Source organism: Hemitrygon akajei, chromosome 21, assembly GCF_048418815.1.
Source record: "Hemitrygon akajei chromosome 21, sHemAka1.3, whole genome shotgun sequence".
In the NCBI taxonomy this organism is placed as follows: domain Eukaryota; kingdom Metazoa; phylum Chordata; class Chondrichthyes; order Myliobatiformes; family Dasyatidae; genus Hemitrygon; species Hemitrygon akajei.
This window is the reverse complement of record NC_133144.1, coordinates 66578825-66596216: the sequence shown is the minus strand read 5'-3', so window position 1 is coordinate 66596216 and position 17392 is coordinate 66578825. Positions and strand designations below refer to the sequence as shown.

General features: G+C 43.0%; 1 protein-coding gene across 1 annotated transcript in view; it reads right to left on the bottom strand.

Annotated features, from left to right (window-relative positions):
- Nucleotides 1–17392, bottom strand: part of wdfy4 (WDFY family member 4) — a 427205-nt gene that overhangs the window by 399866 nt on the left and 9947 nt on the right. The window contains exon 4 of the mRNA XM_073025649.1: nucleotides 5647–5767. Within this exon, the coding sequence (XP_072881750.1) occupies nucleotides 5647–5767 (121 nt within the window). The remainder of the gene's footprint in view (nucleotides 1–5646; nucleotides 5768–17392) is intronic.

Below are 17392 nucleotides of genomic sequence, written 5' to 3'. Positions count from 1 at the left end.
GTGATAACCATATAACTATATAACAATAACAGCACGGAAACTGGCCATCTCAGCCCTTCTAGTCAGTGCCGAATGCTTACTCTCACCTAGTCCCACTGACCTGCACTCAGCCCATAACCCTCCATTCCTTTCCTGTCCATATACCTATCCAACTTTACTTTCAATGACAATATCGAACCTGCCTCTACCACTTCTACTGGAAGCGCGTTCCACACAGCTACCACTCTCTGAGTAAAGAAATTCCCCCTCGTGTTACCCCTAAACTTTTGCCCCCTAACTCTCAACTCGTCCTCTTGTTTGAATGTCCTCTACTCTCAATGGAAAAAGCCTATCCACGTCAAATCTATCTATCCCCCTCATCATTTTAAATACCTCTATCAAGACCTCCTCAACCTTCTGCACTCAAAGAATAAAGACCTAACTTGTTCAACCTTTCTCTGTAATTTAGGTGCTGAAACCCAGGTAACATTCTAGTAAATCTCCTCTGTACTCTCTCTATTTTGTTGACATCTTTCCTATAATTTGTTGACCAGAACACTATACTCCAAGAATACGTACATAATGCTGGAAGAATTCAGCAGGTCAGGCAGCATCCATGAGAAAAGAGTAGCCAACGTTTCGGGCTGAGACCCTTCATCAGGAATAGTGGGGAAGAGAGGGCCGAAGCCCAGTAATAGAGATAGGGGAGGGGGTAGGGCCTAGAGGCGCCAGGTGGAAAACCTGTCAGAGGAAAGATAAAGGGGGGAGGGGATAAGCATGAAAGAACTGTAGAGCATCAGCCTATTTTTCCAGCTGGTCCAGATCCCACTGTAAGCTTTGTTAGTCTTTCTCGCTGTCCAATACACCCGCAATCTTGGTGTCATCCACAAAATTGCTGATCCAATTAGACCACAAGACCATAAGATATAGGCCTATTTTATCATGTGCCTCCAAGTACCCTGAGAACTCATCCTTAATAATCAACTCCAACATCTTCCTATCCACAGATGTCAGACTAACAGATCTATAGCTTCCTTTCTTCTGCCTCTTTCCTCACTTGAAGGGTGGAATGACATTTGTAATTTTCCAGTCTTCCGGAACCATTCCAGAATCTAATGATTCTTGATAAATCATTACTAATGCCTCCACAATCTCTTCGGCCAACACTTTCAGAACTCTGGGTTTGTCTAGGTGATTTATCTACCTTCAGACCCTTCAGTTTCCCAACAACCTTCTCTCTAATTATGGTAACTTCATTTACTTCCTGCATCCTGACACCTGGAATTTCTACTACGCCCCCAATGTCTTCCACAGGGAAGAATGATGCAAAATACTTATTCAGTTTTTCCCCTATTTCACTGTTCCTCCATTACTACCTCTACAGCATCATTTTCCAGCAGTCAGATATCAACTCTCATCTCTCTTTTACATTTTACGTATCTGAAGAAACTTTTGGCATCCTCTTAATCCTTTTGGATTTAATCACATTATCATCCAGGTCATTGATATAGATTACAAGCAACACTGGACCCAACACTGATCCTTGCACCTGAGGCTAGTCATGGGCCTCCAGTCAGAGAAGCAATCATCTACTCCCATTCCCTGGCTTCCCTCGTAAAAGCTACTGTCTAATACAATTTACTACCTTAATTTGAATGCCAAGCAACTGAACTACCCACGCAGGACCTTGTCAAATACTTTGCTAAAAGTCCATATAAACAACATCCACTGCCTTGTCTTCATTAGCTTTCTTGGTAACTACCTAAAATCACTCTACAAGTTTGGTTAGACATGACCTGACACGTACAAAGTCATGTTAACTATCATTAATTAGTCCACGTCTATCCAAAAGCTTATATCTGCTCCCTTAGAATACCTTTCAATAACTTACCTACAAATAATGTCAGGCTCACCAGGCTATAATTTCCTGGTTTATTCTTAGAACCTTTCTTAAACAGAACATTAGCTATCCTCCAATCCTCCGGCACCTCACCCATGGCTAAGGATGATTTAAATATCTCTGCTTGTGGAGCCCCTGCAATTGCTGCACTAGCCTCCCACAGAGCCCAAGGGAACCTTTGTCAATTCCTGAGGATTTATCCACCATAATTTACCTCAAGACAGCAAACATCTCCTCCTTTATAATCTATATACAGCTCATGACCTCACTGCTGCTTTGCCTCACTTCTACAGACTCTGTGTCCACCTCCTGAGTAAATAGAAGCAAAATATCTCCCATCGCTTTCAGCTCCATGCATAGATGACCACTCTGATCTTCAAGAAGAACAATTTTGTTCCTTGCTATCATTTTGCTTTTAATATATCTGTAGAAGCCCTTGGGATTCTCCTTCACTTTGTCAACTAGAACAACCTCAAGCCTTCTTTTAGACCCGATTTTCTTCTTAACTGTTCTCTTGCATTTCTTAAACTCAGGTACCTCATTTGTTCCTTCCTGCCTCAACTTGCTATCCACCTCTTTCTTTGTCTTAACCAGGGTCTCAATCTCTTGAACACCAAGGTTCGCCAAATCTGTTATCTTTGCTTTTTATTCTGACAAGAGCACACAAACTCTGCACTCTCAAAATTTCACTTTTGAAGGCCTCCCACTTACTAAGTATACCTTTGCCAGAAAACAACCTGTCCCAATCCACACATGCCTGATACCATCAAAATCAGCCTTTCTCCAATTTAGAATCTCAACCCGAGAACTAGATCTATCCTTCACCACACTTATACTGAAACTGACAGCATTATGATCACTAGATGCAAAGTGATCTCCTACACAAGATTTTGCACCTGCCCTGTCACATTCCCTAATAGGAGAAGTAGTATTGCATTCTCTCTAGTTGGAAACTTTCCTGAACAGATTTGACAAACTCTATCCCATCCAGCCCTTTGACAGCGTTGGAGTCTCAGTCAATATGAGGAAAGTTAAAATCATCTATTATAATAATAATATTTAAAATCACTTTAATAATTTCCTGTCATGTTTTACCAACCACTTTCCCATTCTGAGGTCAATTATAGGATTTGCCTTAACAATTACTACTCTTATTTCATTGTAGAATATGCAAACATTGAGAATTATGAAAATAAATCTTTGCCCCTAAAAACCAGTGAACCCTGATATTTAATTCCCTCGACTGTATTTTTGTTTAATACTTTCCTCGCACCCTTTAAGTAAGATTAAGTTTGAAGACACTATAGTAAAAACAATGCTTGAATGATGTAAAATTGGTGAGACCGATGCTGGGGAGCTGTGTGGCCTTGGCTGTGGCACCAGCCAAGCCCCAGTACTGCGGGGTTGCCTGTCACAGCTGCCCAGGATAGGAGATGCTAGGGGCGTTCCAGGAGAGAGCAATGACCTCTGTGGCTGCACTGGAGTCCCAGTTGTTTGGAGGTCAGTCCCTCCCTTTGGTGCTCCCCTTGGTTGAAGACAAGCTGGATTGCATGTGTCTGCCATTGTAGTACCGTGTGGTGAGAAACTGCTGCATGCTAGTGGCTCCAGGATAACATCACATATACCATCAATCTACAGGCTATGTCACTCAGGGACTTGGGTTATATTACTTTTTGTAACTACTGTATGTTTTTCTTCTATCTTAACTTATATGTGCTGGTTTCTTAAGGTTGTTATCGGCGGGGTTAATGGCGTGCGTCTCAAGTAGCCTCTGACAACCAAGTCCAGCTCCTGGCCTTCATGTGTGGCTTAAATGAACCATTTCTACTGACAGGAGAAGGGGCAAAGGCGGGTTACTGGCACCTTAAAACCTGTCACTTAGGGGAGATGGGGCTCGTCAGCTCTAATTGCCAGCTCATCCAGCAGAATGAAAATTTTGATCTCAAACCTCCACTGCCTTGCGACTATACCCACTCATGAGGAAAGCTTTGGGAGTAAACCTTGAGGAAAAATCTGGAGCTGGATTTCCCTGACTGGCAGCTCCTGTGATGCTGCTGGTGCCAAACTGTATCGCTCTCTTGCCATTCCTTTGGATTCATCAGCTACATAAAGAGGGGAGTCTGCTGCATGGGCAACAGCTTGCTCTCCATATCGTACTGCTCTGGCTTGCATATCACGTAGACAGCTAGCACACAATATCCATGGTTGATATTGACCAATAGAGGGCCTCAACTCTATGTGAGATGTGCTGGGTGCTATGTGTGACTACTGGCACTGTGTTTTGCACCTTGGCCCTGGAGCAACATTGTTCCATTTGGCTGTATTCATGTGTATGGTTGAATGAATGACAATTAAATGTGAACTACTGTTGCTTTCCTGTCACTCTGAACCTGTCTGGCCATTCTCCTCTGACTTCTCTGATCAACAAAGCATTTTCAACCACAAAATGGCCACTCACTGGATTTTTTTTGCCCCTCACATCATTCTCTGTAAACTCTAGAGACTGCTGTTCGTGAAAATCCCGGGAAATCTGCAGCTTCTGAGATACGCAAACCACCCCATCTGGCACCAACAACCATTGCACAGTCAAAGTCACTTAGATCACATTTCTTCCCCAGTCTGATGTCTGGCCTGAACAACAATTGAACCTCTTGACTGTAAAAGCATTGAGTTGTTGCCATATGATTGGCTGATTAGATATTTGCATTAATGAGCAGGAGTAATGCAGACATGGTCAAGAGGTTCAGTGGCTGTTCAGACCAAATACCTGAATAGGGAAGAACTGTGATGTGAATGACTTTGACTGTGGAATGATTGTAGATGCAAATGGGATGGTTTGAGTTTCTCTGAAACTGCTGATATCCTGGGATTAATAGTCTCTAGAGTTTACGAAAAGCAAAAAAAATCCAGTCAGCAGCTTGTTGATGAAAGAGATCAAGGGAGAATGGCTGGACTGGTTCAAGCCGACAGGAAGGTGACAGTAACTCAAATAGCCACACGTTACAGCAGTGGTGTGCAGAAGAGCATCTCTAAATGCACAACACATCAAACCTTGAAGTGGATGAACTACAGCAGTAAAAGGCCAAGAAATGCACTCAGTGGCCATTTTACTAGGTCATAATAAAGTGGGCACTGAGTGTGTAAGTTGGAAGTGCCAAAAAACAAAGAAAAAAATCTATAAATGAGAGGATATGAGTCATGTGAAGGAACAGAGGGACCATAGAATTTACAAACACAGATACTTAAAGACAAAAGTCAGTTCTATAAAGTGGTTAAAAGGGCTAACAAAACTCTCGCCACAATGTCAGTTTCCAATGCAGGGGCTAAGGACCTAGTGCCAGAAATTAGCATTAGGCTGCAGAGTGTTTTTATTTTTAACTGGCAGGACAGGACATGAGGGACAGAATGACCCTTTTCCATGCTGTAAATTTTCTATCATTCTCTGATTCATGTATTGCACTAAAATGTCTCAAGAGCAAATTATCATAGTAAGTTTTGTACCATGACACAGATCATTATATTCAGAGAGGAGTCCTAAAGCTTGGTGAAAGAGGAAAGGTTGAGGAGTAGTTACAAAGAACCAGAGGAAGAAACTTTGAGATGTTTAGGGAGGGAATTTCAGAGTTTCAGTTTCAAATTATTGAAAGTTCATCCTTTGTAATTTAACCTATGGGTGAACAAATCAGGTTTAACATTCTCCCTGACTAAAACTGCACATGAATTAGCATAATTTAAACATTTGCAAATGTATTAATTATATAGGTTACCTCCTTGTTTGTCAGCAAGTATCTGGTTGATTGTTTGCACCATTACTCGAGAGGCTTCGACAGAGAACGGTAAGACGCTTGGGAACCTCATCAACCAATTATTTGAAACGTTGTCAAAAATCTGCAATAACAGGAACAGGATTATATAATGTCCTTGGTAAGTGGGTTCAGTGCAGTGCATTAAACAGAGCAATGAAGCTCCGTATAATCCATGGGTTCTTGAAGACAGACAAGTTGAACTCAGTATATCTGATTATTGTGTTCCTCTCTCCACAGTTCTTAACATTTCAGATCTAAAAATTTGACAAACTTCTATTGTTGTGTAGTGGAGACTGTATTGTCTGGCTGCATCACAGCCTGGTATGGAAACACCAATGCCTTTATACAGAAAATCCAACAAAAAGCAGTGGATTTGGCCCAGTATATCATGGGTAAAGCCCTCCCAACCATTGAGCAAAACCACCTAAAATGCTGTCGTAGGAAAGCAATATCCATCATCAGAGATAGCCACTATCCAGGCCTTGCTCTTTTCTCACTGCTGCCATCAGGTAGAAGGCACAAGAGCCTCAAGACTCACACCACTATTCAAGAACAGTTACAACCCCTCAACCATCAGGCTCCTGACCAAAAGGGAATAACTACACTCACTTGCCCATCCATTGAGATATTCCCACAACTAATGATCTCGCTTCAAGGAATCTTTATCTCATTATCTAATGTTCTCATTATTTATTGCAATTTATTTATATTGGCATTTGCACAGTTTGTTGTCTTCTGCATTCTGGTTGCTCTTTCTTTGATCATGTTATAGTTACTATACCATAGATTTTCTGAGAATGCCCACAAGAAAATTAATCTCAGGGTTGTATATGGTGCCATATATGTACTTTGATAATAAATTTACTTCGAGCGTTAAAGCAACTTTAATGCTCCAGCTATTAAAATCTACAGACAAGAGAACATCTGCAGATGCTGGAAATCCAAGTAACACACACACACACACAATGCTGGAGGAACTAAGCAGGCCAGGCAGCATCTATGGAAAAAAGTACAGTCAATATTTCAGGCCGAAACCCTTCCCATCTTGCCAAAAGGTTTCAGCCCAAAACGTTAACTACTTTTTTCCATAGATTCAGCCTGGCCTGCTGAGTTCCTCCAGCATTTTGAGTGTGCTATTGATTAAAATCCACTGGATGTGTTAACCTTCATTCTTTTTGCTATCACAGGGTCTGAGTTTAACCTTTGAGTACCAACTCATGGTACCCCTCTGTGAAAACTTTATCCTTTATGGTGCAGTTTTGACATCATTTTATAAACACCATTAGTTTCAAAGAAGGGTTGTATGGGGTGTTCCAGGGCAGGGTAGCACCTCTGGTGAAGGGGCTCGTCGTGACCATTCTAGGACAACTCACTCACCTTGGTCCCCAACGGACACTCTCACATGTGGCTCCAAGTAGCCATTTTCATATGACAGTGGCCACATCCCAGTAAACTGCTTCGACTGGCGAGCTGCACTAGGTGAGGGTTGCAGGCAGGCCTCATACCCCAGTGATCAGGGACCCACCTGTCCAAGCATGTGAAGTCAGCTCTGGTGGACTGGGTGGATAAGATCAACAGTGAGATTCAATGGCCAGCAAGACAATTCTGTAACACTTTGTGAAGGGAATGACAAGTCACAGAAGAAGTCATAGTCATCCACTGCAACCAAGGAAGAACCCCATTTGTGACAACTATTCACAACAAGATCAAGAGAGTGCAACTGGCTTTTCCATTTTAAAAACTCTCCCACGCAGGGCTCCTGTTGCTGTTGGATACAATGAACAACCAGCATTAACCTCAAGGGGACCAACCCTGCATATTAACAGTGGTTATTTTACATATAGGGCAGTTCACTAAACCCAGACTTATTTCTTGAAATCCCATGGAGCTGGGATATGAGATCACACATGGACACCCGTATTTATTGCCTGTCCCTCATTGCTCCTAAAAAAGATAGATAGATAGATACTTTATTCATCCCCATGGGGAAATTCAACTTTTTTCCAATGTCCCATACACTTGTTGTAGCAAAACCTAATTACATACAATACTTAACTCAGTAAAAAATATGATATGCATCTAAATCACTATCTCAAAAAGCATTAATAATAGCTTTTAAAAAGTTCTTAAGTCCTGGCGGTAGAATTGTAAAGCCTAATGGCATTGGGGAGTATTGACCTCTTCATCCTGTCTGAGGAGCATTGCATCGATAGTAACCTGTCGCTGAAACTGCTTCTCTGTCTCTGGATGGTGCTATGTAGAGGATGTTCAGAGTTATCCATAATTGACCGTAGCCTACTCAGCGCCCTTCGCTCAGCTACCGATGTTAAACTCTCCAGTACTTTGCCCACGACAGAGCCCGCCTTCCTTACCAGCTTATTAAGACGTGAGGCGTCCCTCTTCTTAATGCTTCCTCCCCAACACGCCACCACGAAGAAGAGGGCACTCTCCACAACTGACCTATAGAACATCTTCAGCATCTCACTACAGACATTGAATGACGCCAACCTTCTAAGGAAGTACAGTCGACTCTGTGCCTTCCTGCACAAGGCATCTGTGTTGGCAGTCCAGTCTAGCTTCTCGTCTAACTGTACTCCCAGATACTTGTAGGTCTTAACCTGCTCCACACATTCTCCATTAATGATCACAGGCTCCATATGAGGCCTAGATCTCCTAAAGTCCACCACCATCTCCTTGGTCTTGGTGATATTGAGACGCAGGTAGTTTGAGTTGCACCATATCACAAAGTCCTGTATCAGTTTCCTATACTCCTCCTCCTGTCCATTCCTGACACACCCCACTATGGCCGCGTCATCAGCGAACTTCTGCACATGGCAGGACTCCGAGTTATATTGGAAGTCTGATGTGTACAGGGTGAACAGGACCGGAGAGAGTACGGTTCCCTGCGGCGCTCCTGTGCTGCTGACCACCGTGTCAGATCTACAGTCTCCCAACCGCACATACTGAGGTCTATCTGTCAAGTAGTCCACTACCCAATCCACCACGTGAGAGTCTACTCCCATCTCCGTTAGTTTGTGCCTTAAGATCTTGGGCTGGATGGTGTTAAAGGCACTAGAGAAGTCAAGGAATGTAATCCTCACAGCACAACTGACCCCATCTAGGTGAGAGAGTGATTTGTGCAGCAAATACGTGATAGCATCCTCCACTCCCACCTTCTCCTTATACGCAAACTGAAGAGGATCCTGGGCGTGCCTGGTTTGTGGCCTCAGATTCTGTATTATCAGCCGCTCCATGGTCTTCATCACGTGCGACGTCAAGGCAACAGGTCTGAAGTCATTCAACTCCTTTGGTTGTGGTTTCTTCGGTACCGGGACAATACAGGATGTTTTCCACTGTCTGGGTACTCTTCTCTGCTCCAGGCTCATGTTGAAGATGCGCTGTAGTGGTTCTCCCAGCTCAGTCGCACAGGCCCTCAGTAATCGTGGGGAAACTCCATCCGGTCCAGCCACCTTGCTGGTACAGATCTTCCTCAGTTGACCTTCCACCTGTGCAGCCGTAATCCTGGGCGTGGGGAAGGTCTCCTGTGAGTGGCTATTTCCCTGTGAGGGAAGTAAGCCTGGTGTGGATTTCTGCGGTGAGGATGAGATTGAGCTGTCGAACCTGTTGAAGAAGTTGTTCAGCTGGTTCGCTTTCTCCACATCTCCACTTATGTTCGCCCCCCGCTTTGCACCGCATCCGGTGATGATCTTCATCCCATCCCACACCTCCTTCATGCTTTTTTTCTGCAGCTTTTGTTCTAGCTTCCTCCTATACTGCTCCTTTGCCCCCCTTATCTGTACTCTGAGTTCCTTCTGAACTCTTTTAAGCTCCAACCGATCACCATCTTTAAAGGCCCTCTTCTTCTGGTTTAGGAGGCCTTTGATGTGACTAGTGATCCAGGGCTTATTATTGGGATAGCAGCGAACAGTTCTAACAGGGACAACTGCATCCACACAAAAGTTAATATAGTCCGTTGTGCATTCAGTGACCTCCTCAACGCCCCCACAGAGCCCCCCTTGCAGTACATCCCAGTTAGTAGTAGAGCAGCATGCAGAGCCAGTTCCATGTTGAGGACTAACCAAACTGAGGTCCGCTGCTGTCTGTAAGGAGTTTGTATGTTCTCTCTGTGGGTTAGAGTTAGTGAGTTGTGGGCATGCTATGTTGGCACCAGAAGGGTGGCAATGCTTGTGGGCTGTTCTCAGCACAATCCTCGCAGATTTGATTTGACACAAACAATGCATTTCACTAACACAAGAGATTCTGCAGATGCTGGAAATCCAGAGTACACATACAACACAGAATGCTGGAGGAATTCAGCAGGTCAGAGAGCAGCTCTGGGAAGGAATAAAGTATTGACATTCTGGCCCAAGACCCTTCATCAGGACTTAATGGCTCAAAATGTTGATCCTTTATTCCTTTCCACAGATGCTGCCTAACCTGCTGAGTTCCTCCACAATTTTGTGAGTGTTAAAACACATTCCACTGTATGTTTCAATGAGCATGTGATAAATAAATAAATCTGAATGTTTAAGTCTGTTCCCTCATTCAAGGTAATTCAACTATCTCAACAGATCTCCGCAAAATCATATATTGTTCTTCTAAACTCCAAAGAATACAGACTATCTTATTCTTGTACTCACTACCTTTGTTTATATACTGCAGAATACCTTTTTAAATCTACTCACTTTCAATGAGCCGGACATGTTATCTGCAAATCTCTTCCTTCTTAGACCCTTGTAGAGCTATACTCCCTAATTTAGATAGCCACTTCCCATTTTTGTTTCTATCAAACCATGGCACTTGACATTTCAGCATTAATAGTCATCTGCCCTCTATCTGCCCAATTCAACCTGTCTCCATGTCCTTGAGGTCTACATTATCAAAGTTCAAAGTAAGTTTTTATTATCAAAAATACATGTACGTGTAGTTATTCCTTTTTATTCAATAGCCTGATGGTTGAGGGGTAGTAACTGTTCTTGAACTTGGTGGTGTGCGTTCTGAGGCTCCTGTACCTTCAACCTGATAGAAGCAGTGATTTGAGAGCATAACCTGGGTGGTGGGGATCTCTGATGATGGATGCTGCTTTCCTACAACAACGTTTCAATGTAAATGTGCTCAATGGTTGGGGCTTTCCCCTCGATGTACTGGGCCGAATCGACTACCTTTGTAAGATTTTCCTCCTTAACATTAACGATGCCTTCAAGCTTTGAGGCATGCTAAAATTTATTGAAGCTTATCACCAAATCCTAAGATCTGCTCCTTTCTAATTGGATCCTCGACTTACTCACTGGTAGACCAGACTTGGTACAAATCAGAATCATCATCTCCTCCTCACTGTCAACACAGTCACAGCTCATGGCTGCGCGCTTAGCCCCTGCTTCATTCTCTCTACAACTTCACCAATAACACCACAGCTGTTGGCAGAATTACAGATGGTGGTAAAGTGATGTGCAGGGGTGAGGTAGGTCAGCTGGCTGAGTGGTGTCAGAACACCAACCTTGCGTTATCAAAAACAAGTAATTGGTTGTGGACTCTAGGAAGGAGAAATCAGGAAAACACTCTCCGGTTCTTGATGAAGAGTGCACAGTGGAAAATATGACCAGCTTCTAGTTCCTAGATGTCAACATCTCAAGGGTCCTCTCCTGGGCCCAGTACATTGATCCAACCATGAAGAAGGTGCACCAGTGTCTCTACTGTCTTAAAGGTTTAAGGAGTTTCAACTTAAAGACATTGACAACTAAAGACAACTAAAAACAATTAAAGACTGCCAACACAGATGCCATGTGCAGGAAGGCACAGAGTCGACTGTACTTCCTTAGAAGGTTGGCGTCATTCAATGTTTGTAGTGAGATGCTGAAGATGTTCTATAGGTCAGTTGTGGAGAGCGCCCTCTTCTTTGTGGTGGCGTGTTGGGGAGGCAGTATTAAGAAGAGGGACGCCTCACGTCTTAATAAGCTGGTAAGGAAGGCGGGCTCTGTCGTGGGCAAAGTACTGGAGAGTATAACATCGGTAGCAGAGCGAAGGGCGCTGAGTAGGCTACGGTCAATTATGGAAAACCCTGAACATCCTCTACATAGCACCATCCAGAGACAGAGAAGCAGTTTCAGCGACAGGTTGCTATCGATGCAATGCTCCTCAGACAGGATGAAGAGATCAATACTCCCCAATGCCATTTGGCTTTACAATTCAACCGCCAGGAGTAAGATATGTTAAAGTGCCGGGGTTAGGACTCAATGTATTTAAGTAAACTACTTAAGAACTTTTTAAAAGCTATTATTAATGCTTTTTGAGAGGGTGATTTTAGATGTATATCATATTTTTACTGAGTTAAGTATTGTATGTAATTAGTTTTGCTACAATAAGTGTATGGGACATTGGAAAAAATGTTGAATTTCCCCATGGGGATGAATAAAGTATCTATCTATCTATCTATCTACAGATGCACTGTGGAAAGCATTTGTCTGGTTGCATTATGGTCTGATATGAGAAGTCAAGTGCACACGAGCACAAAAGACACAGCCAGTTCCATCACAAATACAGTTCTTCCCATCATCCAGAACATCCACAATGGGTGAAATCTCAGGATGGCCACATCCTACATCCACTTCAGCCATCTAGGCCATGCCCACCTCTTGATGCTGCCATCAGACAGGAGGTACAGGAGCCTGAAGACCCACACCTCAAGGTTCAACAACAGCTTCATCCCACTGCCAGCTGATTCCTGAACTGACTTGTGTTATGACCTCAGCCCCCTCCTTTGTGAGAATCGCAAGAGAGAGAGAGAGAGAGAGAGAGAGCCTTACGGTTTGGAATCTGGGCTGGTCGCTCAACAAGACAAAAGCCTTGGACATAGCCATTGTCTTGGGAGACACCTTTGTGGAATAAGGAACTGGCCTACGTGCAGACCCTCAGGGCAAGGTGAGATGGGTGATGGGGGAAAGATTGCCTCGCCCCCCGACCCTGATGGACATCGACAACCCTGCCAGTCCAGATAAAAGGTGGGCTGTCGAGGCGGGGCCTCAGACACACCAAGGAGACACACGAAGAAGACACGATAGTGCTTCCCGTCGGAGCCGGAAGCCATTTTGAAGGAAGCCACGTGCGTTAGATTCCTGATCGGGAGTCTGTGGCTGGAACCAAAGGACAAACCGTTTTAACTAACAACAGGGATTTGCTTCGCAAAGACGACGGGCAAGTGTTCCTTCTTTCTCTATCCAACACGTGAAATGTCAGCGGTTCCCGAAACGGGGAAGCCTGCAGACTTTGAGTGACTCTTATACCCAATTGGACTCAGTATCCCCTAGACAACGATAGAGCTCATTTTTGATTGATTATTACTACACCTGTGCTTTAGATTGAGTTTTGACGATGTATATGATCTGAATGTTTTGTAGTAACCATACGTTTGTGCCCCTTTATAAATAAAAATGTTTGGAAATAGTAGCACCAGGCTTCAGCAGACCTATCTATCTTTGCTGGTAAGTCACCCGGTTACTGGGGAACGTAACACTTGAAAAACTCTAAAACTACCTCTAACCATTTTTCTTTATCTTTCTTCTTTGATACTCTAATGTTAGGTTTGTTCTATTGTTTATTTTTGTACATGTGTAAGTTATGGATAATTTACATTAGTTTAAGTTTGTTGTCTGTACTGTACTGTACTGCTGCTGCATAAAGCTAATTTTCATGGCATTTATACCCTATGCATGTGTGCTCAGGACAATAAACTTAAAATATGATTTTGGAAATGTTCAATGTACCCAACTCTAAGTCATCACTAAAGATTAGAAAAAGCGATTTCCCTTGTTCTGGCCCTGGGGAGTTCCTCTGTCACTTCTTGTTACTGCTCCCCTTTCTGTTACTTACCCAAATTCAAATCCAGGGAGCGCACATCTCGCACAAGCTTTCATGGTCCCAGAACACAACCTACATAGTCAGGAAAGCTCACTGTAGAGAATGAAGAGTGCAGGACTTTGCACATCTATACTCACACCCTTCTACAGCTGCACAGTAGAGAGCATCCTAACATGCTGCATCACGGCATGGTATGGAAACTGCACTGCAGCACACAGGATGGCTCTACAACAGGTGGTCAAAACTGCCCAATGCATCACAGTCATCAGTCTACCCACTATCAAGGACATAGACACAGCAAGGTGCCAGAAAAAGGCTAGTAAGATCATCAAGGATCTCACCCACCCTACTCATGGATTGTTTGTCCTTCTTTCATCAAGGAGGAGGCTACGTAGCATCCACACCAGGACAACCAGACTCAAAATAGTTACTTTCCCCAAGCGGTAAGGCTGATCACCACATCCACCCATTAACCCCCCCACACCCCCCACCACCACTAATTTATCATTCCCTGTCAGTCACTTTATGTACAGCCTAGAGTCACTTTACTGATATTCAATCAATCTACACATATAAGCTATCTTATGTATTTATATTTATTGTGTTTCTTCCCAGTGTTCCAGTTTCTTCCCACATTCCAAAGATGCATAGGTTACGAATAGAGAATTGTGGACAGGCTATGTTGGTGCTGGACGTATGGGGACACTAGTGGGCCGCTCCCAGCACAGTACTCAGACATTATTGATCATTGACACAAACAACACATTTCACTGTATGTTTCCATGTTTTGAAGCACATGTGACAAATAAAGATATTCTCTTACTCTCTAATCTCTGTTACTTCATCAAAAGCTTAGGCATATTAGTTAGACATAACTTACCTTTAAAAATCAGTGTTAGCTTTTTCTAATCAATTCACTGTTCATTGATTACTAATTCTGCTCCTGTTACTATTTCAAAACTTTCCAAGCTATATTGGCTTTTCTTAGTTAAGCACAATGAAATCTATATGCACATTGTGTAGGCAGAAGGGATTTCATGGAGTTTAGTTAAAGAATAAAGATTAGGTTTAATTATCACATGTACATTGAAACACGCAGCAAAATGCATTATTTGTATCGAGAATATGCTGAGGGCAGCCCACAAATACTGTCATGCATCATGAGCCAACAATGCATGCCCTCAACTTGGCATTTAATTACTAGTTTCATTAGTTAAACACAGCTGCATTGTGGTCTGAAGGATCTGTTCCTATGCTGTGCTGTACTGGTCTGTGTCCTAAAGCCAATCCTTAATTGCTAAATGTATTCCGAAACCTTTCCTTGCAAAGGGCTGTTTCCATCAGCAACCTGGGATACATTCTATCTGAACCAGGTAACTATCCTCTTTAAGTACTGTTACTTTTCCAAGACCTCCTTTTCATCAACCTTTAGCCCATTTAGACTCACTGTCTCAGTTTCCTGTCGCGATATGCCAGCAGCATCTCTGGCAGGAAGGTGGTGCAGGAGCCTCAGGACACACACCACCAGGTTCAGGAACAGGTTATTATCCCTTAACAATCAGGCTCTTGAACCAGAGGGGGTAACTTCGTTCAACTTCACTCACTCCATCACTAAACTGTTCCCACAACCAATGGACTCACTTTCAAGGACTCTTCATTTCATGTTCTTGATATTTATTGCTTATTTATTATTATTATCATTTTGCTTGCTTTTTCTGTTGTTTCTTTGTATTTATTGCTAATGCCCACAAGAAAATGAATCTCAGAGTTGTATATGGTGAGTTATGCAGTATATACTTTGATGATCACTTTACTTTGAATTTACTTTAAACTTCTGTAAGGACTGATGTAAAGTATCACATTCATGTCCTCTTCTCCACGAATATCAAATCAGCATAATCTCTTCTCTTATATAATAAACTAATTTTCTCTTAATAAATAAAATAAATTATAAACTTTTCCCTATTCAAGTTCCAACTGAATCCTTGTAACTTCCCTTTGTGTCTGCTGTCAGTCTTTTCTAAAACTCTTTCCTTGCCTCTCACGTCATTTCCCTCTGAACCTGGTTGTTCCTTGTCTCATTAACCTGGTTTTGATTTCTGTCCCATGGGAACATACTTACATATATGCTAAAGAAATCTTACCTGCCAGTCTTCAATTCCAATTATTCTTCAATTGATCACCTCAGCCTGGTGTGGTCTATACCCTTTTCCACAGGTGTTCTAAATTCTTATGATATTATGATCGCTGTTACCTACAAGTTCCCCCATTTGGCCTGGGTCATTTACCAGAACTAATCAATTCTGTCTTATTGCACCAAAAATCTACTGATCAAAATAATCTTTCTCAACACATTTCAGAAGCTACTCACAATTATATAATTACTATCTTAGCTCATATCTCGATAATTGAAGTTCCCCAATATCAAATTAAGATTGAACCATTCTGGCATCTCTCTTACTCCTTCTCTTCTCCTTACCTGCCCACCACCTCCCTCTGGATCCCCTCTCCTTCCCTTTCTGCCATGGCCCATTCTCCTCTCCTATTAGATTCCTTCTTCTCTAGCCCTTTACCTTCTCCATCTATCACCTTCATGATTCACACTTCATCCCCCCTCCCCTAGCCACCCACCTTCCCCCTCACCTGGCCGCACCTAACACTAAAGCAACACACACAAAATGCTGGAGGAATGGAATATGCAGAGGACATTTCAGTTCTTCCTGAGGGCCCTTCTTCAACTATCACCTGCCACCTTGTGCTCCTCCCCGTCCCCCACCTTTTTAATCTGGCTTCTTCCCCTTTCTTTCTCATCCTGATGAAGGGTCTTGACACAAAATGTGAACTGTTTATTCCTCTCCATAAATGCTGTCTGATCCGCTAAGTTCCTCTATCATTTTGTATGCGTTACTCTGAATTTCCAGCATCATAGTGGGGTGTGTCAGGAATGGACAGGAGGAGGAGTATAGGAAACTGATACAGGACTTTGTGATACGGTGCAACTCAAACTACCTGCGTCTCAATATCACCAAGACCAAGGAGATGGTGGTGGACTTTAGGAGATCTAGGCCTCATATGGAGCCAGTGATCATTAATGGAGAATGTGTGGAGCAGGTTAAGACCTACAAGTATCTGGGAGTACAGTTAGACGAGAAGCTAGACTGGACTGCCAACACAGATGCACTTCCTTCCTGCCTTCCTGCACAAGGCACAGAATCGACTGTACTTCCTTAGAAGGTTGGCGTCATTCAATGTCTGTAGTGAGATGCTGAAGATGTTCTATAGGTCAGTTGTGGAGAGCGCCCTCTTCTTTGTGGTGGTGTGTTGGGGAGGCAGCATTAAGAAGAGGGACGCCTCACGTCTTAATAAGATGGTAAGGAAGGCGGGCTCTGTCGTGGGCAAAGGACTGGAGAGTATAACATCGGTAGCTGAGCGAAGGGCGCTGAGTAGGCTACGGTCAATTATGGAAAACCCTGAACATCCTCTACATAGCACCATCCAGAGACAGAGAAGCAGTTTCAGCGACAGGTTGCTATCGATGCAATGCTCCTCAGACAGGATGAAGAGGTCAATACTCCCCAATGCCATTAGGCTTTACAATTCAACCGCCAGGAGTAAGATATGTTAAAGTGCCGGGGTTGATTGTATTTAATGTATTTAAGTAAACTACTTAAGAACTTTTTAAAAGCTATTATTAATGCTTTTTGAGAGAGTGATTTAGATGCATATCATATTTTTTACTGAGTTAAGTATTGTATGTAATTAGTTTTGCTACAACAAGTGTATGGGACATTGGAAAAAATGTTGAATTTCCCCATGGTGATGAATAAAGTATCTATCTATCTATCTATCTGCA